Genomic DNA, 26,163 nt, shown 5'->3' on the forward strand with positions numbered 1-26,163 from the left:
ATATAAAATTCTATTATACCTAAGTGTGTAATAACTCCTGGGAATAGATCGGCTTTAGAATCAGACTTCCTTCCTGATGGGAGCAGGTCTGCTGGGCTTCTCAGAGGCTGCCGGCCCTTCTCAGGAACACCTTTGGGTGCACACAACATCCCCGCAGCCCTAACCCTTCAGGTTAGGGTACTATCCTAGGAAACATCCTGAAAACCAAAATCCTACTGCCTCTTCTTCCTGTTAGAACATCAGATCTGTCACTTCAATAATCTTGTGGGTGTGTAGGAGTCTACATCTCAGAAGGGAATTAAACGGGTTTATCTCTGAGCTGCAGTAAAACTCTTTCCATTCACCATTGGAGACTTACAGAACAGTGTATTGAAATCAGTACCAGGATATCCTGATCTTCTTAGATACAATTAGTTTGCTTTGGCCCAGTGATCTTTGTAATGGATGATGTTTCCATTTTCATTCTCAATACCTCAAAGCTTCATTATAAAAATACAGCCTTTCCTTAAAATTCATGGCATACAACTGACACACTAACCTTGACCTTGGATTAATTAGTTCTACTCTTTATTCCTATTTGCTAGGGTCTTTATTGAGCTATCTTGTAGTATTTTGTGTGTGCTACAAAGCATGTTGGAATGAAGGACAGAATAATATGCAAAGAAATAGCACAATGGAAAGGCGGAAGACTTTGGAGTCAGACTGCTTTGGAGTCATTTGTGCTTTGAGCAAGTTAGGACTCCCAAGTCTTGGCTTTTTCTTGGTACTACGAGAGACTCCTCTCTCTCAGGTTTACTATATGAATGCCTGGTTGTTACTGTAGAATGAGGTGAGATACCATAGCTAAAATGCCTGGCACAGAGTTAGAAGGCACAAAAAACCTTACCTATCTTTCTTTCTCATCTTTACTATTTTGCCCTAAAACAAATTGGCAATTCCTTTTTGAACGGTCTAAGACCTGGTAGGGCTGTGTCACCCTGATCTCTAGTTCTTGCAACACCATCCATATCACTCTGGTTAGAGTTCTAGCTCTTTGAGCTCTGTTTCTGCTACAAGGGACTAAATTAGAAGGAGCCTGGGAATAAAAGGCACTGATTTCACACTATACTTCCCATGAGAAAAACACAATTTGGTGGTTAAACTCAGGAACCGGCATTAAGGGACCATTTTTTATTTTATTTCTGAGTTGGTCACACAGTATTAGAAATCCCCATCTCAGTTATAAAACAGAGCCAAGTACATTTATCGTCTACAGGGATGTTTGATGGATTTGCAAATTGCTTTATAGTTCTCAGATGAAAGATGCTATAAATTTTAACCACTAATGTGAGAAAACACATTCAGGATAAAGCTCTCTCTGAAACCTACTGTAACCTAGTTTCTTTCACAAGCATAGGCAAACACCCTGGAGATTTTTGGGAGGAGTTGCTTCTGTGAGCAAATTCCAGACTGCTAACGAGTAACATTGCTATCATTTACACAATCAATAATTTCACCCATAAATAAGGAGTATTAAGTGCCACAGGGTACTCAGCAAACAAGCAAATGGCTGCATATTTCCTCAGTCCAGTGGGAAAGATTAATCTGTTTTTTACAAGAAATTTAAGAGAATATTTTCCTGAAATCTTTTACTTGCAAAGCTTCAGAATAGAGACACTATAGACCTGAAATCATTTCCAACAGCTTTAGTGATGGCATCTTCTTTACTTCTCATGAATAAATTTAGGTTATTCTGAAGGAGAAAAAAACAAACCCAAAGACAATTTGGCATTAAAGCCTATCAGCATCCTTATTTTCTTCCATGAATTAAAACTCAGAAAACCTAAGTAAATGCTAAGAGAAACGTGAGTTTGTAGAGAATATTACCAGATGGCTGATTGATTTTTTCTTAGTGAGACTGACATGGCTTTGACCCCCCTTGAAAGAGGTCCTCAACTTGCAAAAGACCAAATAATCAACTCTCGTCCTGCAGGTTAAATGATTATACAGTCATTAGGACACCTTCCTTTCCTGGAAGACGGAGGTGAATACTCAAGACTTAAAAATGACCATAATCCAAAGTTAAAAAAAAATTCCAAATTCTATTAAGTATCAGTGAATAAGTGACTCAATAAGGTATATCTTGCTGCTTTATTAACTCAGTAAGTAATTTTGATCATATGTCGTGTCACCAGACCTCAGAGCTGGTACTAAGCTTTGTGAAAATACCTGGTAATGTCTCTCTGAAGACAATTACAGCTGGTGCACATTTGATGCAATGGGAAAGGTGCCACGTGGGATGCCTGTATTCCATGTCAGTGTTCCTGTTCTACTCCAGTTCCGGCTTTCTGCCAAGGAGCCTGCAAGGAGGCTGCGGGGGATGGCTGACGCTCTTGGGTTCCAGGCTTCTGGCCTCAGCCTCATCTAGCCCTGCTGTTGTGCGTATTTAAAGAGTGAACAAGTAGATGTCTTTACCTTTGTCTTTGTCTTTCTCTTTTTCTTTTTTGTTTCTTTCTGTATGTCTTTCTTTCTGCTTTTCAGATAAATAGAATTTTTTTTTTAAAGAAAACAAACAGCAGGACTTTACAAGCATCTAAGAAAAAGAGTTGAGCCATGATCCTTTGATTATGTTCATTTTCAAGTAAGCAGGTAAATGAGACAAAAATTCTACTGCAAGTTATTCTGGAAAATTCCAATTGCTGGATGTTCTGATGGGATACGTACAACAACTTTGTATTGTGTCTACTGAGAATTGTTTTGACTTTTCTTTATGGTGCTTTCACTGTTGCAACCTTCAGAGAAAATGTATGGGGCTAAAGAGGAAATTAACAAAGAAGCTAGATGATTTTCATTGAAGGACTCATTGAAAGGTCATATAGTGTTTGACATGATGCACTTTCCCATATGGAGGATGTTCATGTTCCCAGAAGTGCATGGGGCGAAAATGCCATCCTTACCTGTTCGATAGCCAGTGTTGTTAAGATATACAGCAAAAGTCCGCGGCTCATGCATGGCCTGCCACGAGGGTGAGGAGCAGTTCTCATTGTTGGTGTAGACATTGTGGTTGTGCACATACTTCCCAGTGAGCATGGATGACCGTGATGGACAGCACATGGGTGTGGTCACAAAAGCATTGGTGAAAGTGGCCCCTCCATGCTCCATAATCTTCCTGGTTTTATTCATGACCTGCAGAGACCCTGAAAGGCACAATCCCAGCATTGTTCAGTGCAGTGCAACACAAGAGTGCCCGTTTGTTCTGTGCCACTCAGATCCTGTGTTCTCCTGATTTATTACTTTCCCTCCTCTGGCTGGAGGAGTCTATAATTTGATCTGCTCTCATTTCCAGAACAAAATTAAACGTGCAGGATCCTACCTATTTTGCAGAATAATAAACACATTTCAGCTTCTTCCCTCCTTAATCACACACACAAAAATGCAAGCTAATCTGATAATGAAAGCTAGAAGTTTAGATATGGAGCAGACTCAAAGGCCAGCAGCCCTTTGAAGATTACCAGAGAACAATAGTAGGTTACAGGGAGCATCAAGACTCCCAGCCCACAACACGTGCAGAATGCCATTGACATTGCTGGGATTACTCCATGGAGCATTTTAATCATATGAAAGAAAAGAAAAACAAATCTTTATTAAGTAAAAGTCCTTCCAAAATGCCTGTATTAATTAAAAAAAAAAAAGGTCTTCCGTGGAACTTAGTATCCCCCACTGAGCTCACCAATTGTATGTGCAACAGGTTTTATTTTTTTTAACTGACATCATCACCAGTTTAGAGTTTGACTTGTTTTTTACATGTATGTAATTTTTGAAGATAGGCTGTTTGCTGGTGTTGCATACAAAAGTACCTCTAAGATTGCAAAATGTCCCATTTAAACTGTAACAGTGGAATGGAAGCAGAAGATTGCTGAGGCAGAGGAAAAAAATTGATGTCGATAACTCTGTGCAGCCAAACCTTGCAGCTGAAACACATCCAAAGCTGCAGAAAAGAACAAGCCAGCATTCAATAGTCTTTTCAGGACTTGTCAAGAGCTGCACTGCACAGTGCCACAGCCAAGCCATTGCATTTGAATCCTGGAGCTTCAGATTTCCAACAGGTCTCACTTCTTACAAAGCAAGGGAGAAAGTCTGTATTTTCCAGCAAGGGAGGAAATCGTAATGAAAACCAGGCAGGCATTCAGAGCAGAAGAGAAGGAGACAGCAGTTACGAAAGGCACAGTTATCCTGACTTCTTTATAAAGAGTTTCTTATTCATACGATGCATATGACACTAGGACAGTTTCTAATTAGGTCTCATTGGAGCTCCCAGAATAAACCTCAGCTGAGAACACTTTCAGCTGCTCCTCCTCTTGCCATCTTCTGGGGGTCAACAATGAATAACAAAGTGTTTGACCATTGCATGCAGAGCGTGCTATCAACTTCAGCCCTCAAGTCTGGTCTCCAAATATTGAATTAACACTTTTCTGCCTCTCATCATATCTCCAGACTAGAACCCATAAATAATAAATCACTTGGGGATATTTACAAAGCTATGCACTCATGAGAAGGCAAATGTGGCAACAACAGTACCTGTGGAAACAGGAGAGTAGGTATGAATAGTTTCTATGAGCTCTGAAAGGAGAAATGAGGACATAGGGAAGGAAAGGAAGTAGGCAATGTGGGATGAGTGAAGTGTTTGGTGAGGGCTAGGGAGCATGGCATGTGGGATGATCTGCAAGTGGGAAGAAGCACACGGAGTGATAAGGATAACACATTGAGTGCCTGGCTTGGCAAAGGACCTGGAGAATTTTCTTGACAAAATGTGGGGCGAGAATTAGCAAAGAGCTTGGTGGTTGAGCAGAGATATTCAGATTTGCTAGAATGGACAGAAATGAAGGCAGGGTAGGTCCTAAGTCCAACACAGGGATGACATGATGAGAAAAAAGTTTGTTGTTAGGGAGGTCATACTGCCGGTCCATCTAAGGGATAGCCTAGAGGTTCCTGAGGGTTCCAGGTGAGAGGAGCTGGGCTGGACTGCACCACTGAGTAACTCCAGGGGACAGATGCAGGTGGTGTAGTGCTGCTTCAGAGGGCTGGGAGTTGACGAGGACCACAAAGCTCTCCCGACAGGAAGAAAGTTGGAAAGGAACGCAAAGGAATATCTACAAAGGAACATGCACTACAGAAGACCAAAGAAGTTCATTTGGGACCTAAGCTTCTGGGTGGGCATTTGATGAAGTAATTAAGCTGCAGTTTGGAACAGCCGCGTCTCATTTCCATGGAGCATATGGTTTGAGTCCTGGCTCCATTTTCACTTCCAGCTAATGCACGTCCTGGAAGACAGCAGGTGATAGAAGACCCACTCCAGCAGGTGGGTCCCTGGATTGAGTTCTGAGATACTGGCTTCAGCCCGGCCTGGTTCTGGCTATTACAGGTATTTGGAAGTGAATCAGTAGAATGATCTCTCTGTCTCTTTCTGTATGTCTTTCTCTATCTCTCTGCCTTTGAAACAAAAGAAGGAAAGAAAAAAAGAGAGAAAAAAAGAAAGGAGGAAAGAAAGCAGCAAATAAAGGAAGAAAGAAAAGAATGAAGGAAAACAAAAGAAAGGAAGAAGAGAAAGGAAAGGAGGAAGGGATGAATGATCAGCTGTCTGTGCTGGTTGATCATATAGGGCAGGGTTCTGTGGAGAAACAGAGGCACAGAAATGTGGAAGAGGATGGAGAGGGAGAGGAAAGGCTGATCTCCACTCGCCTCCGCCTCTCCCCACTTAGACATCTGCAGTGGTTACTTATTGAAGAGTCCTGGATTCTGGGAAATCAGAAAGTACTGTTGATAAACTTTCACTGTCCAAGAAACTGTTTCCAAGAGTGAGCTTTCTGAATTTCCTGTGTGAGCCTTGGCTGAATTCAAATAAAGAAAGAATGCAGCTGGAGGCCATCCGCTAAGGTTCTGAATCAGAGAACTGCAAACGCCAGTTTATAGACTCATCCCACTGCAAATGTGGAATGGAGGGAGAAATCTGATTTAAGTGCAAAATAATATAAAAACTGAGGCTTAAGAGTAATTGCAATTTATAGTTGCTGGGAATGTTCTTGCTGGGACTCGGCTCATTCTCAAGATCATTCTTCTTTTGGTCAATTGTGTGTTCAGCAATCCCTCCAGAAACCTAGCTTCTCAATAGGGCCAGGTTAGAGGGAGGGGATGGGATCCCTGCAGGCACCACGAACAGTGCGACTTCATCCATGAGGGGCTGTCACGTGCAAGCTAAAACACTGCTTGGGTGCCTGCATCCTGTATCAGGGTACTTGGAATTGAGTCTCACCTCTGCTTCTAATTCGGCTTCCTGCTAATGGGCCGGGGAGACAGCGTGAATGATTGTTCCTGAATAGTTTGAGCCCTGTTAACCCACATGGGATGCTAGGATGAAATTTCTGAATTCTAGTTTTGGCTTGCCCCAGATTCTCCTGTTGTGGGCATTTAAGGAACAGACCAGAGGATAAAGGATCTCTCTCTCTTGCAAAACTTTTTTCTCTCTCTCCCTGCCTCCCCTCCCTCTCTGTCATTCTGTCCTTAAAAAAATAAACAATTTCTTTAAAAAGTTCTCATCTACCTTTAAACTCACCTGAAAAATATGTTATAGTCACAAAATCTTGGACTGGATTGGTTAGTGAGTCTACAGCTCAGAAATTTGCAATTCTTTTTTGTAAAGATTTATAAAAATTTTTTATTGGAAAGGTGAGTTTACAGAGAGAAGGAAAGATAGATTTTCCATCTGCCGGTGTACTCTCTAAGTGGTGGCAATGGCTAGAGTTGAGCTCCAAAACCATTCCAAAGCCAGGAGCCAGGTGCTTCTTCTGTGTCTCCCATGTGGATGCAGGGTCCAAGGACCTGGCCCATCCTCTACTACTTTCTCAGGCCAAAACCAAAGGGCCGGAAGGGAAGTGGAGCAGCTGGAACTTGAACTGGCACCCACATGGGATGGTGGTGCTTGCAATGCAAGGATTTAGCCACTGAGCCATGGTGCTGGGCCCAGAAATTTGCAAATCTGAGAAGCTTTCAGGTGATGTGGAAGCTGCCAGTGAGTGGATCCCACCCGAAGAGAGATTCCAGGTTGTTCTGATCCAGGGAGATGTGAAGCTGGAAGACATTTCAGTGGTTGATTCCTTTTGAATGGCTGATATCTCTCCCAAGGCTAAGACATACTGTAGACAGGAGGGGAAAACATTGACTTGACACCTAACCCTCAGCCAGGTTCTCCTCTAAGTTTTATTCACACCTACCATCTCACTTAATCCTGACCATAGCTCCCTGTAGTGAGGACTATCATTTGGTTTTTCCATATTCCAGATGAAGACAATGAGGTGAAAAGTGAAATCACACTCCTGGGCCACATAGACCCTTGGCAGCACAGGTCAGGTGCTTGCATAGGCAGTTGGCTTCGGAGAGTGTGCCTTCAAGCTCTGTCTAGCCTGGGCAATGGCTGGGACACCGACATTATCAAGACCGACGGGCAGAAACGATGCCAACTCACAGGCTAGAGAGCTCTCACTTCCTACAGTTTCACCTTTTGCTCATCTGGAGTCTTGGGAGATGCTGCCCAGCACTGATGAGTGCCTCCTGCGCTCCTAAGGGCTGAAATGATCTCAGAAATTCAGGCACTGATGATGGGAGACTAGGCTGTATGTCTGGAACATAGTGTTAATCACTGTCGCTCACCTTGAGTTTTTGGACAGGTGCAGAAAATAGAGTGTAGAAAACTGAGCCTTCATCCTTCCGGTCAGTGTGTGCCAGCAAAGAGAGCACAGAGCCGCTTTTTATTTTTATGGCTGCGTAATGATTGACATCAGCAGTAATAATCCCTTACACAGTATCTATTGTTGATGTGATTGCTCCATTGATTTTTCATTGGCAACCTTTACTAGAAACTAGACTATAATAAAATTCATGATTATGTATTCATGGCTGTTTAGAGCAGTGTACAGGGGCAATTATTTTGTTCTTTTGGTAGAGAGGCTCAGTTTTGCTTTGTCGATTTATTCTTTGTTGTCTTATATGAAAGACAGAGAGGAGAAAGAGATTGAGATCTTGTGTTCAGTTGGTCATTTCTAAAATGCCTGTAAGAGCTGAGACTGGGCCATTCCAAGCCAGAAGTCAGAAACTCAACTCGGGTCCCTCGCTGGGGTGGCAGAAACTCAAGGACTGAACCATCACCTGCTGTCTCCCAAGGCATGCAGCAGCAGGAAGACTTGAGTCCAGGTGCTTAGATATAGTTGTGGGTGTCCCAAGCACTGGGCCAAATGTTCTCTCCTCAGTTTTTGTTTCAAATAGAAACTCTTTGATTCTCTTGATTTTAGGCTGTTGGTGCCTAAAATGCAAATAGTGCTGATTTCTAATTATTAACAGCCAGCAGTATTTTAGAAGCACAGACTGAATACTAAGACGGTGGAGCATCCCTAATCCAAACATTTGAAATCTGAAATTCCTTGAAATGCGAAGGTTTTGAATACTTTAAGGCAAATGAAAGTTTCATGTGACATTTTGGTTCATATTAATAAAAATGTTGCTTAGAATGACCTCAGGCTATATGTTTAAATTATATGTGAAACATAAATGAATATTTTGCTTAGACTTGTGTCTTGAATGTGTAAACCATTTGAAATATGAAAAAAAACCCTCCAAGATCTAAAATTTCTCAAACATTGTGGATAAAGGATTCTCCACATGTAGTAGGATTCACCAGCTCAGGAGAAGATAGTTAAAAGAGCTCTGAATTAGAAATTATAGAAGGCATCTAGAATTCACCAGAAATTAGCCCAAGATGCCATTAAACCTCTTTAGGTGGCAGGAACCCCAGTATGTAACATCACCTGCTGTCTCCCAGGATATGTGCTAGCAGGAAGCTAGAATCAGAAATGGAGCTGAGACTTAAGCCTGGTTGCTCTAATATGGGATGTGGAAAATTCTAGGCAGTATCCTAACCAGCTGTGCCACAGTGCAGGCCCTCATTTAACTTCTGCTGTTTGCTTTTCTTATAAAGGACCCATTAGGGTCCTGGCATGATGGCTCAGTGTCTAAATCCTTGCCTTGCAGGTGCTGATATCTCATATGGGTGCAGGTTTTTGTTCTGGCTGCTCCACTTGCCATCCAGCTTCCTTCTTGTGGCCTAGGAAAGCAGTAGAGGATGACTCAAAGCTTTGAGAACCTGCACCCATGTGGGAGACCCAGAAGAAGCTCTTGGATCTTGGCTTTGGATTGGCTCAGCTCCCAGCTGTTGCAGCTACTTGGGGAGTGAACCAGTGGATGGAAGATATTTCTCTTTATCTCTCCATCTCTCTGCAAATCTGCCTTTCCAATAAAAATTAAAAAAACAAAATCTTGAAAGACACGCACTAATAGGAGTTGCCCTGATTAGTTGGCAAGGGTGTGAAGGAGTAAATGGTTTGAATTCAACCCTCACAAGGAGAGTTGTGATGAGGCTATGATGTTATCCTTCTCAGCTCAGTTCTGCCACAGTCAGTTCTTCAGCTTCTTTTACCTCTCTTTCTGGAAGTCTCTAAGGCTGGGATAAGAGACATCGAGTAGTTTTTCCATGCTTTAGGACTGAGGATGTTAATACTGGTTTGCAATGAGAACAATCTACTCTTGGCCTCTCCACCCACACTGCTCTGGTGGAAGCATCCCATCCTCTGAAGTGGAAATCTGACATACAATCTGAAGTGGCTGTGGTTGAATCTTAGGAACCAGAGTGGGACATAGCCGTCTGGGCTGGTTTGGTCAAAGGGGAGACCCAGGCCACAGCTGAGTCCTAGGATTGCCGAGTGTCTCTCACAGCATCAGAGCTCCAGGAGGGGGACTGGAGACATTTGCTACTGCTCCTGCAGGGTGGAGGGTACTGCAACAGCAGTTGGCTTGGACCCAGGATGCCAAATATGAGAGCCATGACTGAAAGTCGGGAAGCTGCCTGTACCCTTCAGGAATCCCGCCAGACCCACCACATTTGCAATCTGAGTGAAGTTAAAGTCAAGGGTCCAGGGCAGCCTTTGAAAGGGGGACATGATAGGCTGGGGAACAATGAAACCACAGTGAAAAACTGAAATCATTTTGTCCACTCTCACTATCTGATTCCCAACTCATCTGCATGAAAGTTCAGGAGGAAGAAAATCTCTGTCTCGTCTGAGTGATCAAAATCACAAAGGTGAGCTGATGTGCTTCTTGGATCTGCTAGTTTAGAATACAGCTTCACTCTCCTGACTCAACTACCCCTGTGCTAGATTTTCCATCAAGCTTATGTATGGTGCCCAGAAAAATCTCACAAAGCTGGAGAGCATTTTTACCATCATGACTTAGAGAAAGCTCGGACAGGTGGAATTTAGATACAGCTGGTTTCCCAGAGAGAGACTTCAGTGTGGATTGCACACTGTAATTGTTCCTGGTCTGATGAATGACAATAGTGAACAAATAGCTCTTACCAATTGTGCAGGGATGTGTGGACATTACTGTGTTAGGACAATGTAAGATTAATCACCTCACAGTCATTTTCTCTGGCTAATAGTTATTTCCAAAATAATTTGTTGTAAAACTAAACAGTGCTAGTTCCTATTATAAAAAAAAAGATTGTCTGTTTTAAATAAAAAGTGATGTATTTACCTATTTATTTCAAAGGCAGAGTAACAAAGAAGAGAGAAAGACAGAAATCTCCCATCTTCTGGCTCCTTCCTTAAATGTTGCAAACAGTTGGGGCTGGGCCAGGCTGAAACTAAGGGGACAGGAACTTTATCCTAGTTTCCCACATGGAGAGCAGGGGCTCAGGTGTCTGGGCCATTATCTGTTGCCTGTCTAAGCATGTTAGAAGGAAGCTGGACTGAAAGTGGAGCAGTCTGTATTTGAACTGGCAGTCTGATAGGGCATGCTAATATCCCAACTGGCAGCTTAACCCATTGTGCTGCAATACATTCCCTATATTCTTCATTATTAAACATGATTTTTATTAGAAGCAGGCGTTTAGTCAAGTGGTTAAGACCTGATTGCAGTGCCTGGGTTGGAGTTTTGGCTCTATTCCTGATTCCAATTTTCTACTAGTGTGCACTCTAATAAGTAGGAGGTGATGGTTGAAGTAGGTTGAATCTACCACCATCACCATGGGAGACCTAGCTTGAGTTCTGGGCTCCTGTCTTAGGCTTGATCCATCCATACCTGGGTTTTACAGATATTTTGAGCAGTGAATCAGTGGATGTGAGCTCTGTCTTTTTCTGTCTCAAATAAACAAAAAAATTACATTGCTATTTAAGAAGCACAAGAAAATAGCATGATTAAAAATAGTGTACTTCTCTACTCAAACTAGAGAATGGCAGAGGGAAACATGTTTTCAGCTAAAACCAACGGGGAAAAACACATTGAAAGAAGAGAAAGTGAAAGTTTATAAATTTCTCTGAAATATTTCCAGGTCACTAAGACCAGTATACCTAGACTCTCTCATAGAGTGAACATAAAATGCCTGCCAACAGGGCTACACATAAAGCAAGCAAGTGAAGGCAGCCAGGGGTAAGAAAAACCACAGTGCATTTGTGCCTTTGTAAGTTTACATTCAATAGGAGATGTGGTTTATGGAACTTTTTTCTACAAAACAGCAGTGTGGGCATTTTGATAAACAGTAACGGCTTCTTGGCAGAAATGCTGGGAACAGCAGAGAGGAATGCCTCATTCAGGGTACAGCCACCTACAGGGGCAGCTGTGACTCCCCTTCACGCTTTCAAGTGATCACTGCCTCTTGGAAATGTAAGTGCGTATTCTTCTGGATTTTCATGAAAACTAGAAATCCGGAGCTTTTTTTTTTATAGGAAAGCTGACTTTTAAAATATTGATGTAATTTGAAAAAATGTTCTGGTCAAACAACACACATCTAAGGACTAGTTCTTACTGAAAGATCATGTTTTTGCCTTTTAAAAAATATTTATTTTCCTTTAAAGTTGAGGAAGAGTCAGAGGGAAAGAGAAAGGGGGGGGCAGAGGGACACACACACACACACAGAGAGAAAAATTGTCTATCCTCTTCTATCCACTGTTTCACTCCCCAAGTGACCACAATGACCAGAGCTCTGCCAGTCCAAACCTGGGCCAATTCAAAGCTAGGAGCCAGGAGCTGCTCCTCAGGCCATCTTGTGCTGCCTTGTCAGGTGCTTCAGCAGAGAGCTGGATGGGAAGTAGGGCAGCCAGGACTTAAAATTGGAACTGACATGAGGTGCTGGCATTGTAGACAGCAGCTTTATTCTAAAGCAATGCCAACCCCAGTGTTTTACCTCTGAGTGAAATCAAGGGACTACTTGGAAAAGGTTTGAAAGATCTACATTTTCGGCTGTGACTCATCAAGTTAGATAGGTTCCCCCCTCCAAGCATTTCTCAGTTTTTTTTTTCCTTTTGCTGTATAAAATACTTGAAGTATAGGAGATAATAGAAATTTAATCTTAATTTTAAAATAAAGATGAATGCTGTTGATGCTCTTGGTTATCTTTCAGCAGAAATACTTAGCATCATGAACTTGACGGTGATCATTTCCATGTGTGCTTTCCTAGCTTCAAAAAAAAATTTTCAACCTGTTATTTTAGCCTAAAGTCATGAACTATTCATGAGTATAGGCATAACCAGAGAAACTTCTTAAGCTCCAGAGAAAGGAGAAACGCTAATCCAGAATAAGGGGACCATCGTTTAATTTTTCCACAGGCTCTTTCCCCCTGAGATAATGATGCTTTATGCAGCCAACATGGGTGGGATGGCAGTGTTCATTCACAATATTGGGAGTGAATGTTACTTGGCAAAACAAAGTGTTATCCCCACGTAAGGTTCTAGCACTTTTATTAATGAATTCCGTATGTGTCTTATTCTTTCAAAAAGTATTAGTTTACTTTATTTGTCTCAAAGTTGAGGGAGTGGCTCCTCTCACACGGAACAAGTGCTTCCCTTCTCCGTTTCATTTCATAGACGTTGATTACAGTGCTGCTTGGCCTTTGTCTTTTCAGACAAAGGGGCAGAGTTCTTTTATTCTTTTCCAATAGAAAAGTATTCTATTAAAATTTTCATAATTGTCTTCCTAAGCCTTTCCTAAGTCTGTTGTATCTCTTTGTAGGCACGGTAGCCAAAACTGCCTGCAGCATTACAGGTGTAAAAAGTTTCGCATAGACAAAGATTTATGAAAGCACTTGGCAAACAACATTACATGGAAGTAAAAAACAAAACCCAGCCATGTAAAAACCACAATGGGGCACCACCTTGAATTTATTAAGGATAGGCATTATTCAAAAACACAAAACCAAGACAAGCAGAAACTAACAAGTGTTGGTGAGGATATGGAGAAACTGCTAACACTTGTGCGTGGTTGGAGAGACTATAAAACAATACAGTTACTGTGGAGAGTAATAAAGCAGTTCTGAAAAAAATGATTGGGGTGAGCGTTTTGTCTAGCAGTTAATAGAACCACATCCCACAACAAAGTGACGAGGTTCAATTCCTGCCTCCAGTTTCTGCTTTTAGTTTCTTGACAACACAGACCCTGGAAAACGGCAGTGATGGTTCAAATAAAGGAGTTCCTGCCACTCACACAAGACACCTGGATTTTGTTCCTGGTTGCCCGCATCAGTCCAGGATGGGTCAGCTCTGGCCACTGTGGACATTTGTATAGTGAACTAGCAAATTATAGCTTTCTCTCTCCCTGTGCTCTCCTCTCTCAAAAACTAAAAAGTATATAACCGAGTAAATCCAGATCTGGGTATAGGCCCAACAGAATTGAAAGTGAGGACTTAAAGAGATATTTGGGCCCTCACATTCATAGCAGGATTATTCACCACAGCCACAGGAGGAAATAACTCAGGTTTCCAACAACACAATAAATGGATAAACAAGAACACTGTTTATATATACAACGGGATGTTATTCTAACAAATTAAAACACAGATGAGCTTTGAAGACATATTTTGTGAACTGAGACAGTTACCAAAAAGACAAATACTCTATGATTCCGTTTACATGAAGTGCCTGTAAGAGTTGAATTCATAAACACAGAAAGTGGTTCCCAGGGCTTGGGAGCGGGGAGAAACAGTGAAGACTTTAACAGGTAAAGACTTTTGGTTTTGTGAGGTGACAAGCATTCCAGCCACTGGTTTTGAAATGTGAATGTACTACAAAGACACTGCTGAACTGTTCACTTCCAAGCTCTTAAAGTGGTCACCAGGAAGTGGCCACTCCCAAAGGCATGAGTTTCCAGGTGAGAAAGGTGGTCTTATTTGCTGTGGTTCACAGTCATCTTGCATTGCCAACTACTAAATATGCTCATCTTAGGCTTCTGCTGACTCTTTGAATTGAAAACATTACTATGCAGGCACAGGTTGTTTTTAGGAAGGTCTCAACAAATATTAGCTGAAGGGCTGACTGATGGAGGAAAAAGTGGTTAAATGTTTAGCTGTGTAGACCAACACCTGCTGCAGGTTTAGACTTTTCCGTTATAGCGTTATAGTTTACACATGATTGCGCCAAGGTCCGGTCTCCTCATAAATAGAGAGGTATAACAGTAATTACTTCCTAGGGTTATTTGGAAGAATAAGTATTAATGTTTAAAATGTTATCTGGCTAGGAAATCAATGGAGGAGGTAAAAAAAATTGTGTGGAGGACATCTGGATTGACTGAGCCTGGCCTACAGACTTTTACCACTGAGCATGAGCCATGCTAGCTAGCGGCACATCTAAGGGAGGACAGAGTTCCACTGACCATGTTGAAGGCAAAGATGTTTTGGTACAGGGTACTGAATTTGAGGGTGAACAGTGGAGCTGGATTGTGAAGAAAAGGCAGGGTTTCTTCAAGTGAAACAAGTGTGGACAGGCAGAGGGGCTGAGTTGTAGGCAAGGGCATGATTTCACCAATCCCATCACCCTCCGGGGAATGAAGGTACGCGAAAGAGCCATGCCTTCACAGGGACAGTCGGTGCCAGACTGGACAGTGCTCATTTGCCTGCAGAGGAGAAGAGCTTGGTCCTCTTGGCAAATGGAAATTTTGGAAAATTTGGAAAGGATTCAAACTGAGAGATGAACTGATCAGACATCTGAAAGATAAATCTGACCATGGAAGGATCAAGAATTGAGTGGACAGGAAATCCAGGAAAGCATCACTTATGGATACACCTGTGTAGATGTGGAGAAGATGAAGATCTCGGGGGGAGTGAAAGGATGGATGTTAGTGATGTTAAGAATGTGAACTCCCTATGCAATTGTACTATAAAATTAAAAATTAAAAAAAAATTGATCTGACTTTTCAATAAAGATAAATACATCTTTTTCAAAATAAAAAAGAATGTGAATGCAAATGTTTTACTTGCTCTGTAACTAAATGAAAGGATTCAGAGAACCAGCCAGAAATGTTCTAAAGTGCAAGATCAGAAAATGTCAGGTCTAGAAAATCAACAGTTTTTTCTGTTCTTAAAATGAAGCGAAAGAACTTGAGTCTGCAAGTTGACTTCAACAATGATGACCCTTGCTGGGTGCATTTATTTCCAACTGAATCCAAAGAGTTAACTTTGTTGAGATTCTACAGAGTTAACTTTGTTGAGATTCTACAGTTTCAAACTGAAACTCCAGGTTCCTTCAGTGCAGGTGCATTCCAGCCTAGGGAGTTTTGTGTGCCAAATCCCAGGCTACAGACCCTGTGTAAAGAAGTGTGCTCTGAAAGATTCTGCTTGTGATCAACTTGTGTGCACTCAGTCAACGCAGTGAAACAATGCCTGGGAACACCATGGATAGAAATGAAGAGTGATGTGGTCCACTCAGGGCCAACTTTGCTTTCATACACTGGGACAATGCGCTCATAGGCTTATGGACAAACGCTAGGATTAGACAAAAAGAATCAAGAAGTGAGTTGGAACTCTCAGGGTACGTCCATGTTTCTGAGGCTCTAGAATTAACCCAAGCAAGTTAATTCAAAAACCACCATTCCTAAGGTAACTATCAAATAATAGGAGTACCCTGTTGTCTTCCACTACTTACTCATTACTATGACAAGTTATGAACAAACAATTCATATGAGAAACAATCATCCTCAAAACTTTTGTGTCAATGAGTATACATTGCATCAGTTCACGGCCATATTCTTCATATTTTTGGAAACAACCTGTCCAAATAACTTAACAGTGTTTGGATCAAGACTTTCCAAGATGCACAATAAAATCCTTGATTTCTATAATAGGTGTCATCAAAAAGTCCAAGAAAAATGTGCATTATAGAAAAACGATGCATGCATTTAAATATTTTTTGCTCCAAAAATAAATTTTTACTTTTAAATGCTGTCTTATTCCGGAATTTTTAAAAAAGTACCCAGATATAATATTCTATCTTACTATTCCTTCATCCATATACCTCCCTCCTGAGACTGTTTCAAAGGCTTAACACCAGAAAAGTAATGTTTAAAAAAAGCAAAAGGCTTAGCACCACCCAAATGCTTTATGATCACTATAAGTTTGAAGGATAAATGCGGCTATTGGTGAAGATGCTATTATCAAGTACAACTCCCCATCCCCCAAGGTCTGAGAGTGCTACCGAGAAGGCAGCACAAGAAATCATTTAAACAAGAAACTAACAAGCGAAGAATACAGTATCTCACCCAGCTCCACGTCTTGATCGTCGGTGAGCACAAGAATAATGTTGGGTCGGATATTTTTCCGTTCCTGCTGCAATCGTCCTCTGAACCGTGGAGATCTCACAGTCGAGCACAGGCTGCCCAGCAGTTCTGTGCCCAGGACAGCCAGCACCAGAGCACAACAAGAATACTTCATTGTATTTGGTCCAATGTTGCAAAGTTGACAAAATGTCTCAGTCTCCTGCTTTCTGGAGGTCTGGGCAGTCAGGGGAGGGAAAAAGGGAGAAGCAGGACTAAAATGAAACCCAAACCCCAAACACGGTTGCAGAAGAAGGGCTACAAATAAGTCAGAATTGGCACGCACACTGGCAGTGAGAGGGCTGCACATGAGTCAGACATTGCAAACCCTCCCAAGTGGTGGGTAGTTTTTTAAGCACTTGATTATTTTGCAAATTCACTTTTGTCTTTGATTCTCATTCCAACTTTTCTTATTGCATCTGATTGCCAAGGTATAATTTCCAAAAGCTCCACTGTAAAAGCTTTCCAACAAGGGCTAATACCTTGAATTAGGTGTCCTGGTTGAATAATCAATTTATACATTCAGTGGTATTCGGAACATGTAGATGGAGTCCTAGAAGGGTGAGAAAGAAATGCAAAGCAAATATCAGTCAAAGACTTAGAAACTGATTTTTTTTTTTACCTGAAACAGTCTCTTGAAAAGGCTTATTATATTTTATGGAGATATATATATATATATATTTCCATACTCTAAAAGTGATAAACAGAAAGAAACACCGTTGAGAACTGCTAAGAAGTGACTCAAACCATATCTTCATTTCATAATCAACTCTTTCAGTGATGGCAAGAGTGGCACCCCTACTAGCACTCCAGCAGTACTTGGAAACATGCCACAGATTGATTGGGAAGAGGCAGCAGTGCCTGGGAGAATTCATATCATTTGGAAGGCATGTTTACATGTGGGGAGCTGCTGGCGTGAGGGGCATTTTGTGGGAGAGGTAATTCACTCACCTGTACGTCATATTGAGTACCTAGCAGGCAGAATGAAATGCTAAGCTGTCATTTGTCATCTGCTTTATGTTACTCCCTCCCCTGGGGAGTCATTTCCACTGACAAGATTTCATGGTGAGTGACGGGAAGGACAATCTTTTCATGTCCTTCCCCCTCTCAGCGTTCCTAACTGTCCCGCATCAATCATCAAGAGAGAAGGTGCGTTTCTGAAGAACAGCTGGTCCTATCCAGCCAGTGTCCTCAGCTCTCATGCTGGCGCCTGACCGGACAGAGCCCCTTCCAACTGCCAGTCACCGGCCTTACTGTTGTCAACAGTGACCACAGCCCAGCCACTTCGGGATTTTTTGCTTTGCCGCAGCAGATGTATACCCACAAAGCAAGACGAGTGATTGGCTCTCAGGCTAGGGGTGAGTGGCTATCCTTCCATACAAGAATAAAGAAATACATAAATTCCAGAGGGTCCTGCTGCAAAATCTTTATAAAGCTGTGTAAGAGGAGTTTTATGAAAGGGTTGGGAAAATGTCCCTCTCAATTTCAGAACACTAAACCTACTGAAAGCTTTGCTGTTGAATTTTTGAAAGACAGCAAGTGGCTCTTTTTTTTTTAAAATCTTTTGTAAATTGTGAGAGAACCCCTTTGTGGAAATTTGGGCTGCCCTGAAATTAATTAGATAGCAGCCTCCTTCACCAGCCATGCTGTCCCTGCACACCTGAGTATCTGTATTTTGATCTGCAATAATAAACTGGCACCGGATAAGTAAGCAGAACTAATTAAGTGTAAGCATCACATTGCAGGAGGCAAGGGGCTCCATCCTTCATCTCTGACTCCCAAATTCTGGAGGATGACATGGGGCAGTGAAAGAAGAAAGAAAGGCTGTGCACTCTGTACTTCTGCCCTAGTATTGTTTGGTTTTCCACAAACCCACAGATCCACCCCTATTATTTTAAACTTATGAGTTGTTTTGTAAACAGTTCTAATACTTTTCACTCTACAGCCTGTAATTATGCTGCCCATTGGTGTGTGTGTGAGAGAGAGAGAGATAAAGAGAGAGAGAGACAGAAAGAGAGACACACACAGAGAGAGGCTGATTTCGTAAGAAGATTTTAAAGCAAATATGCTGTACCAAGGCAAGCACTGACTGCATTATCTGCACAGCAACAAAACAAGCTGGTTACAGCTGATTCTGTGGCTTTGCAGAAGTCAATAGGTAAGAGACAGTGTTTTCTTCCTAATGACTCAGGTTTGCACCAGTGATTGCCGTGCATGCCGAGCCCTGCAAGCCTGCAATTATTCTGCACTGACTGTTTAGTTTCCCTGCATTTGCTTTAAATCATGAGAAATCTGATACGGGCACGAAAGGACATGAAAATGAAAGAAATTAGATGTCAAGCAATGGCTTGTTCCCACAGAGTGTAAATCAGGCTAAATACTTAAACATAGATATTTCTTAGTGGGCTGTCCCGTTAAGCAGCCGAACTTTGCTTGCCTCTCAAAGCCTGCAATGGTGTGTGATGAAAGAATGAACCGGGCTATGCTACTCTTGCTACAGCCTAAATCTAAACCAAACTCTGTTGGCACGGCCTCACTACAGGGCACAAACAATGGCAGGCCTTTTAAATTATCAGCCACATGAGAAACTCAAAGCCCTTCAAAAAGCATTTTATAATCAGAGAAACCGAGTGGATGTAGTTTTTGTCTATTATCAGAACCTACCTTCTGGAGAATGAAAGATATAAAAGGGACTTATGCTTTTTTGGCCAGTTTATGTTGTTTTGTTAATTGTTTCTTATTTGATAATAACTACATATATTTGTGAGGTATGTTGTGATAATTTTAGATATATATATATACCAATATGATTATATAAAGTTAAATAACCTGTCACCTCACATGTTTATTATTTTTGATAGTGAGCACATTTTGAATCTTTTAAAAACCATTTTAAAATATCCCATATTGTGTTATTAATTGTGGTCATCCTCATAGACAATCATAAAAGCCGATTCATCTTAATTGCAACTTTGTATAATTGGTCTAATTCTTTCCATTCCCTTCCCCTCATTTATTATCAATTCAAGGCATTCATTCATAAGAAATGCAAATAAATTGAATGGTAAAGAAAATTCAACTTTTCGACAGGTTTGGCCAGAAGAGAGCTCCATTTTTCTTAAATCCCACTTCCCTTCACCAATACACAAAAAACACACCACTGTCATGAAAGCGCACACAGACAATTCTTTATTCAAAGATGACCTTTCAAAACCTGTTGTCCTCCCACTGCCTGGTTTCCAACTCCAGAAGGAAAACAAGTTTAAGAAAAAAGAAAAAGAAACCCCCCCCCCCAACAGACAAAATGCAGAACTTGACACAGCAGACAAGGATGCGATGTCTGAATTGGATACTTTGTGGTGGGCGACAAGTGTCCTTAGAGACTAACAATTTATCTCAAGAAATAGCAGAAAATGGGAGAAATGTAATGAGAGCTTTTTCTCACACACTGGAAGGCAGCTTGAGGAATTAATTATTGCATTCACCATTTAGGACAAATGCAAGTTGCCTCTTCTTCAAGCCATAAAAAGAACACCGAATTGCAGTTATGGGCAATTGATGTGCAAAGTTTAGTGGACTTTGTTTGGGACCGTCAAAACAAATGATTCATGTGCCATTACATGTTTCAAGTCACATACAACAGGAAAATAGATTGAAAGGACTTTGAGCCAACTGGATAGAACCTTTGGTTCATATAGTCTTTTTTTGCCATTCCCAAAACTGAGCAGAAGTCCTCATCTTTCCAACAGAAATAAGGAACCTCTGTCTTAGCAAAACTCCCCTTGTCTAGCCAGTTGGTGCTAAGGCCTTTCAAAGCCAGTAGAATCTGCTATGGAGTCAGGTTTGGTACAGTGTGGGATGCTTGCATCTCATATCAGAGTTCCCAGGTTACAGTCCTAACTTCATTCTCAACACAGTTACCTCCTTCTAGACACCCTGGGAGGCAGCAGGTGATAGCTCAAGTATTTGTGTCCCTGTCACCCATGTGAGAGTTGCAGCTGCTACACTGGCTAGGCTCAGACCTGACTGTGAAGCAGCAGCTAGAGGAAATATCTTTATTGCTCTCTATCTCTGCCTTTCAAAAAATTTCCAATTTTTGTAGAAGAAAACAGAAGAAGCAGCATGCTTTCCTTTGCAGCAGCATTTTTCAGTGTTGTCTGGGACTTTTCTGAGGCTCAGAGACCCTTTGGGGACTCCACAAGGCCAGAGCTATTTTGACAAGAATACTGACACACTATTTGCCTTTTTTCACTTTGCTGACATTTGCGCTGAAGGTGTTAAGAGTGATGGTGGGCAAACTGACTTTAACAAAGTATGAATGGAAAAAGTGCCGCTTTGTAAAAAGACAAGCAGGAGTTGAGATGAAACACTACAAGGATTAACTCATATTAAAACTCAACCCTGGGCCTGGCATGGTAGCCTAGCAGCTAAAATCTTCACCTTGCATGTGCCAGGGATCTCATAGGGGCACTGGTTCTAATCTTGGTGACTCAGCTTCCCATCCAGCTCCCTGCTGTGGCCTGAGAAAGCAGGAGAGGTTGGCCCAAAGCCTTGAGATCCTGCACCCATGTGGGAGACCCAGAAGAGGCGCCTGGCTCCTGATTTTGAATTGGCACAGCTTCAGCCATTGAGGCCACTTGGGAGAGTGGATCAGCAGATGGAAGCTCTTCCTCTTTATTTCTCCTCCTTTCTGTGTATTTGACTTTCAAATAAAAACAAATAAATCTTTTTTAAAAATCTCAACCTTGAGCATGTATTTTTTCCTTAATATTTTGTCTGAAGAGATAGGAGATTGAACACAGCCTTTCTGCCTTGGGAAGTACAGAGGTTGCCTTGAGGAAAAGCCCCTGGATGATTGAACTGCAAGCTGAACTTATCACTTCACACAGGGCACAAATTTAACAAAATTACGTATTTGCTTGAAAGGCAAAGCAAGAGAGAGAGAGAGAGAGAGAGAGAGAGAAAGTCTTCTACTGATTGGGGGTCTCAGATGGTCCCCAACAGCAGAACTGGGTTGTTCTGAAACCAAAAGCCAACAGTTCCACCCAGGTCTCCTATGAACTCACGTACTTGAGCCATCAACTGCTGATTCCCAGATGTCTTAGCAAGAAGCTGGATCAGAAGCTGAGTCACCAGGAATTGAATGTGTAGATTGACCTGCTGCACACACCACCTATATCCAAGGGCATGTGCCTGCATTATTCTTTTAATTAAAAGAATCTACTGGGTATGGATATGTGGTAGATTTTCTGAAACAATAAATGAAATGAGCCTGCCATTTCAAGGAAGAAAACTGGAAAGATTTATTACCAATTATAGAAATGTGGCTTTCTAGTTAAAATTGTCATTTTGGAAAAATGTGCACCTTTTTCATTAACTTGGCAACTTCCCCAAATGCAAAACCTTTTCTGATGATGTTAGTTGTGATAGTAACATGTTATTTTCTTTGTTATAGAATGTGTCAGTATTTAAAACACTTTGTGTACTTCTGTGCACCAATATTTTACAAATGATCACACTGATGCAAAAATCATACACAGTTCAAATACTCAAACTCATAAGTTGATTGTGAGATTTTAACATAATATCATGGACAGCTCATTGAGAGGGTTTGATTTTTTACTTCAACTAACCTTTAAGAAATGATCACATGTCAAATAGTGTTGTAACAGTAAAAAAAAAAATAATCAAAAGTACCTGAAAAAGCTATAAAAATGTTGCCACTTCCCCAACCATTTATCCATATGGAGCTGAATTTTATTCATATTTCAACCAAAAGTGTGCATTTAAATAGACTGAATGCAAAAGCAGATTCAAAAATCTAGTTCTCTTCGATTCAGATAAATAGATTTTACCAAAATGCAAACTTAACATGGCTTTATTCACCAGTTTTCTTCATTTGGAAAATATAGCTATTTTTTCATTAAAATATCATTTAAGTGTAGGAATGACATTGTTCATAAACTCATTCACAGTTTTTTTCTGACTGCCTTGCCAGCATTGGTCTTCAATGTCTAGTCTTACACACAAGGCAGATTTTGATGAGTGATGACAGTGTGTGTGTGTGTGTGCGTTTTGATCTTGAGGATAACACCTAATTTTACAAATGAATGTTCATGCATTTATGTTATGCAAAAAGCAGGATCAGAATAACTTACTTACTCAGCTTAGTACTACACAGCTCTGAGACAGGGTAAAGGAATTGTTTTCAGCACAAAGCAATGCCTCTTCAGAGTTTGGCCAGAGAAAAGTGACACCATAGCCAATGGAAATAGCAGAGCAGAGAATGCAATCACCACAGACTGAGTTTAGCCTGAACACACTTAGATTGTTGTCAGTGTGAAGCAAAACGGAATTATACCAGTAGGGAGATGGTGTCCCCTCCCACCTATCTACCACCCCATGACCATTCTACATACTTCAATTTCTTAAGATCAGTTTATATGGGATCGCTGTCACCTTAATTTTTGTCTTTTAAGCCTCCCGTATAACACATCTTTTCTTTAGAGCAAGTTGTCAGGTCATGCTATCTTCCTCATAATGCATGAAAATTATGAAGGAGCTAATGTCAGCTTTTAAATAACATCATAACTGGCCCCAGAAAGTCTATTTCTTAATTTAATTGATTACAACTCTAATTAAAAAAAGATTGACACCAGTCTTCTGGTGCACAATCAGTGTTTTGCCTCTTGAATATTAGCTTCTCGCCCAATCAAGACAACGAAAAAGTGACTCTTTCTGGCAAGGGACACCTTTGGGGAAATGCTCAACAAAATGATGAGATCCCTGTTGGATAGTGTTTTCTTTTCTTCTCTATCTTTCTGTTCTCCCCTCGCTCAACACAGTGGTTTCTGAACTTGGAAGAAATTTTGGAAAGTCATCTAGCTATTCATGTGACCATTCCTGTTGATTTTCTCTGGATTACAGTGAGGAAGATGGATTGTTGTATTTTTTTTTCTAATGCATCTATGTATATATTGAATTTTTAAAAATTATCTGCTGCAATATAAAAGTAAAAAAATTGGTACATTTACACTTCTTGATTTTCCTTCTGTCCTGTAGGACAAATAGAGTTGAATAAAAGATTACAGCGAGAGATTTACCTTTGAGATTTAGTTTTATTAAGGTAGAAATGAAAATCATGTAAAAATGAGCTTACCCAGGGTATTGTAGAGAATACAAAAAAGTCCAAGACTATTGTTCTTCCCACTTCTTTCAAGTAGGAATTAGCAAAACAAAGGGAAACAAAGTGATCTAATATTATGAAAAGAACTAGAAGGATTCACCATTCCTGAAGCAGATGCTGCAGTTTCTGAAAGGATTGATAACGGCCACTGTTTTCAATGGTGGCTGTGAGAACCAGGAAAATGAGAACAAAGGGATGATTGGGTTTCCAAAGAGGCAAGCAGACACTGAAAGCTTCAGTTAAAATGGCTTCAATGGAAAGCCAGCAACATTGATTTAAAAAAATACAATTTAATTATATGAATCTTCACTTTCTTACATTAAATTCTGCTGAATTTATCTTTGGTTTTATATACTTAGAAACTATGTAAGAATCTTAAAATATTGCAATGATACATTTATTCCAACTGCCAATAGCTTAACACAGTAAGAATCAATTTGTCGTTTAAATTACAAGTCACATGCAAGGTGGCAGAGAACTCTACCCTGCCTGGACATGCATGACTGTAAGTCGATGGGGACAGTGTTGTTGTGTTACCACTATAGCTTACACAAGACAATTTTGCAGAAACATGTTGTGGTTTCAACCTTGAAATGACTTCACTTTGAATATTTCATATACTACAGGTAGGGTCCTGCCCTATTTCAAGAGGGCTAGGAAATTTGGTGGAGCAGAGGAAGTGTTGGCTGAGCATGAGTGTCTGTGTCACAAGCAGGAAGTTCCATCCATACCTTGGGAGGGTCTCTGTCTCTACTCTTGCCCATGCTCTTACGCAAACATTCATATTTAAACACACACACTTAAGATGGGCACACATGGACACACAGCTACATGAGATCTAACAATGAAGAAAGTTTTTAAGGTATAGCACTTGATCATAGGTATAAAAATGCACTTCAAGTAAATTCGGAGATACTTTAATTTTAGTCTGTTTCCTTGCAATACCTAATTTAGCATAATGCAAATTTAATTTAAGGTTCCACAATTCTTATGATACATTTAAGTATAAGAAATATTTAAAAAAAAACTGAACTAGATGCTGTATCTATCTGCAAACGATTTCTCTGAATAGTGTCTCATAGTCAAATCCCATGTAGGAAAGAAGACCTGATCTTACTATTTGATCCACAGTCAAGAGAATCCTACTTAATATTATGCTATCACTTTCAAGCTATCATGCTTATCACCAGCATAATGTTCCTTACTATTTTCCAAGCATTTGAGACTAGCAGAGTGCAGATACCTGTCCCTTACAGGAAGCCTACAGCTTTATACAAGGCAATAGCTAAGCAAGAGAGCTCTGAGAAACAGACCAGAGGATGAAATAGCGTTTGAAAAGACAAACTAGAGAATTCTAGTGTCAAGCTGTCTTCAATTCCTAACTCAGGAAAATTCTAGTTTCTAGCTTAAGGCAGTTTATGGAGATTAGCTGTGTATTTTTTAAAGTGTAATACTTACAGGAGAACAATAAAAAAAAATCAAACATCTGTGGTTGAAGACAATGTCTTTGGCTAGAGATATTTTCAAGAAAACTTTGAAATTCAGATTAGTTCAGGTACTATTTCAAGATTCTTCCTTCATTACAAGTTGGACTGTACAATATTGTTTTAAGGTCTTTTGCTGGTTTTGGTTTTGGCCTATCCCATCGTTGATGGTTGTAGGTATTTGGGAAGTAAACCAGTAGTTGGAAGATCTTTCTGTTTCTCTGTCAATCTGCCTTTTAGGTAGGTAAAATTTGAAAACAAAAATGTTTAATTTTTTTGAAAGATTTATTTATTTGTATTTGAAAGGCAGATTAACAGACAGGGAGGCAGTTCTTCCACCTGCTGGTGAGCCCCTCAAATGACCACAATAGGCGGAGATGAGCTTCAAAACTGATCCAAAGCCAGAAGCCAGGAGCTTCATCTGGGTCTCCCATGTGGATGTATGGTCATTCTCTGCTGCTTTTCTAAGTCATAATCAGGGAGCTGGATTGGAAGCAGAGCAGCTGGGACATGAACCCAGGCCCATATGGGTTGCCAGGATTTGTACATGAAGGACTAGCCTCTATAATCACCACACTGGCCCCAAAGCATGTAACTGTTTTAAAAAATATGATTCACATCATCATTCTCTCTTTAGGAAGAAGTTAGGAGATATTTTAATTTATGAGAATTAAACAACTTAATTGCTACAAGAGTAAACTTCATGAACTTTAAGCTGTGAAAAACTTGGGATTGGCATTGTGTTTTAGTAGGAAAAGCCACTATCTGCAGCGCTGTGATTCCATCATGTGCTAAATGCTCCATTTCCCATCCAGCTTCATTAATACAGCCAGGAAA

At 40.7% G+C, this 26,163-nt stretch overlaps 1 protein-coding gene across 1 annotated transcript in view; it reads right to left on the reverse strand.

The window, feature by feature from the left end:
* Positions 1-16,815, reverse strand: part of SULF1 (sulfatase 1) — a 63,395-nt gene extending 46,580 nt beyond the window's left edge. Inside the window, exons 1-2 of the mRNA XM_040993167.1 lie at positions 16,603-16,815; positions 2,937-3,176 (exon numbers count right to left, since the gene is read on the reverse strand). Coding sequence (XP_040849101.1) covers positions 2,937-3,176; positions 16,603-16,774 — 412 coding nt within the window. The 5' untranslated portion in view covers positions 16,775-16,815. The remainder of the gene's footprint in view (positions 1-2,936; positions 3,177-16,602) is intronic.
* Between the last annotated feature and the right edge of the window lie 9,348 nt (positions 16,816-26,163).

Source organism: Ochotona curzoniae, unplaced genomic scaffold (assembly GCF_017591425.1).
Source record: "Ochotona curzoniae isolate NIBS_2020 unplaced genomic scaffold, NIBS_Ocur_1.0 contig_1071, whole genome shotgun sequence".
NCBI classification, from domain to species: domain Eukaryota; kingdom Metazoa; phylum Chordata; class Mammalia; order Lagomorpha; family Ochotonidae; genus Ochotona; species Ochotona curzoniae.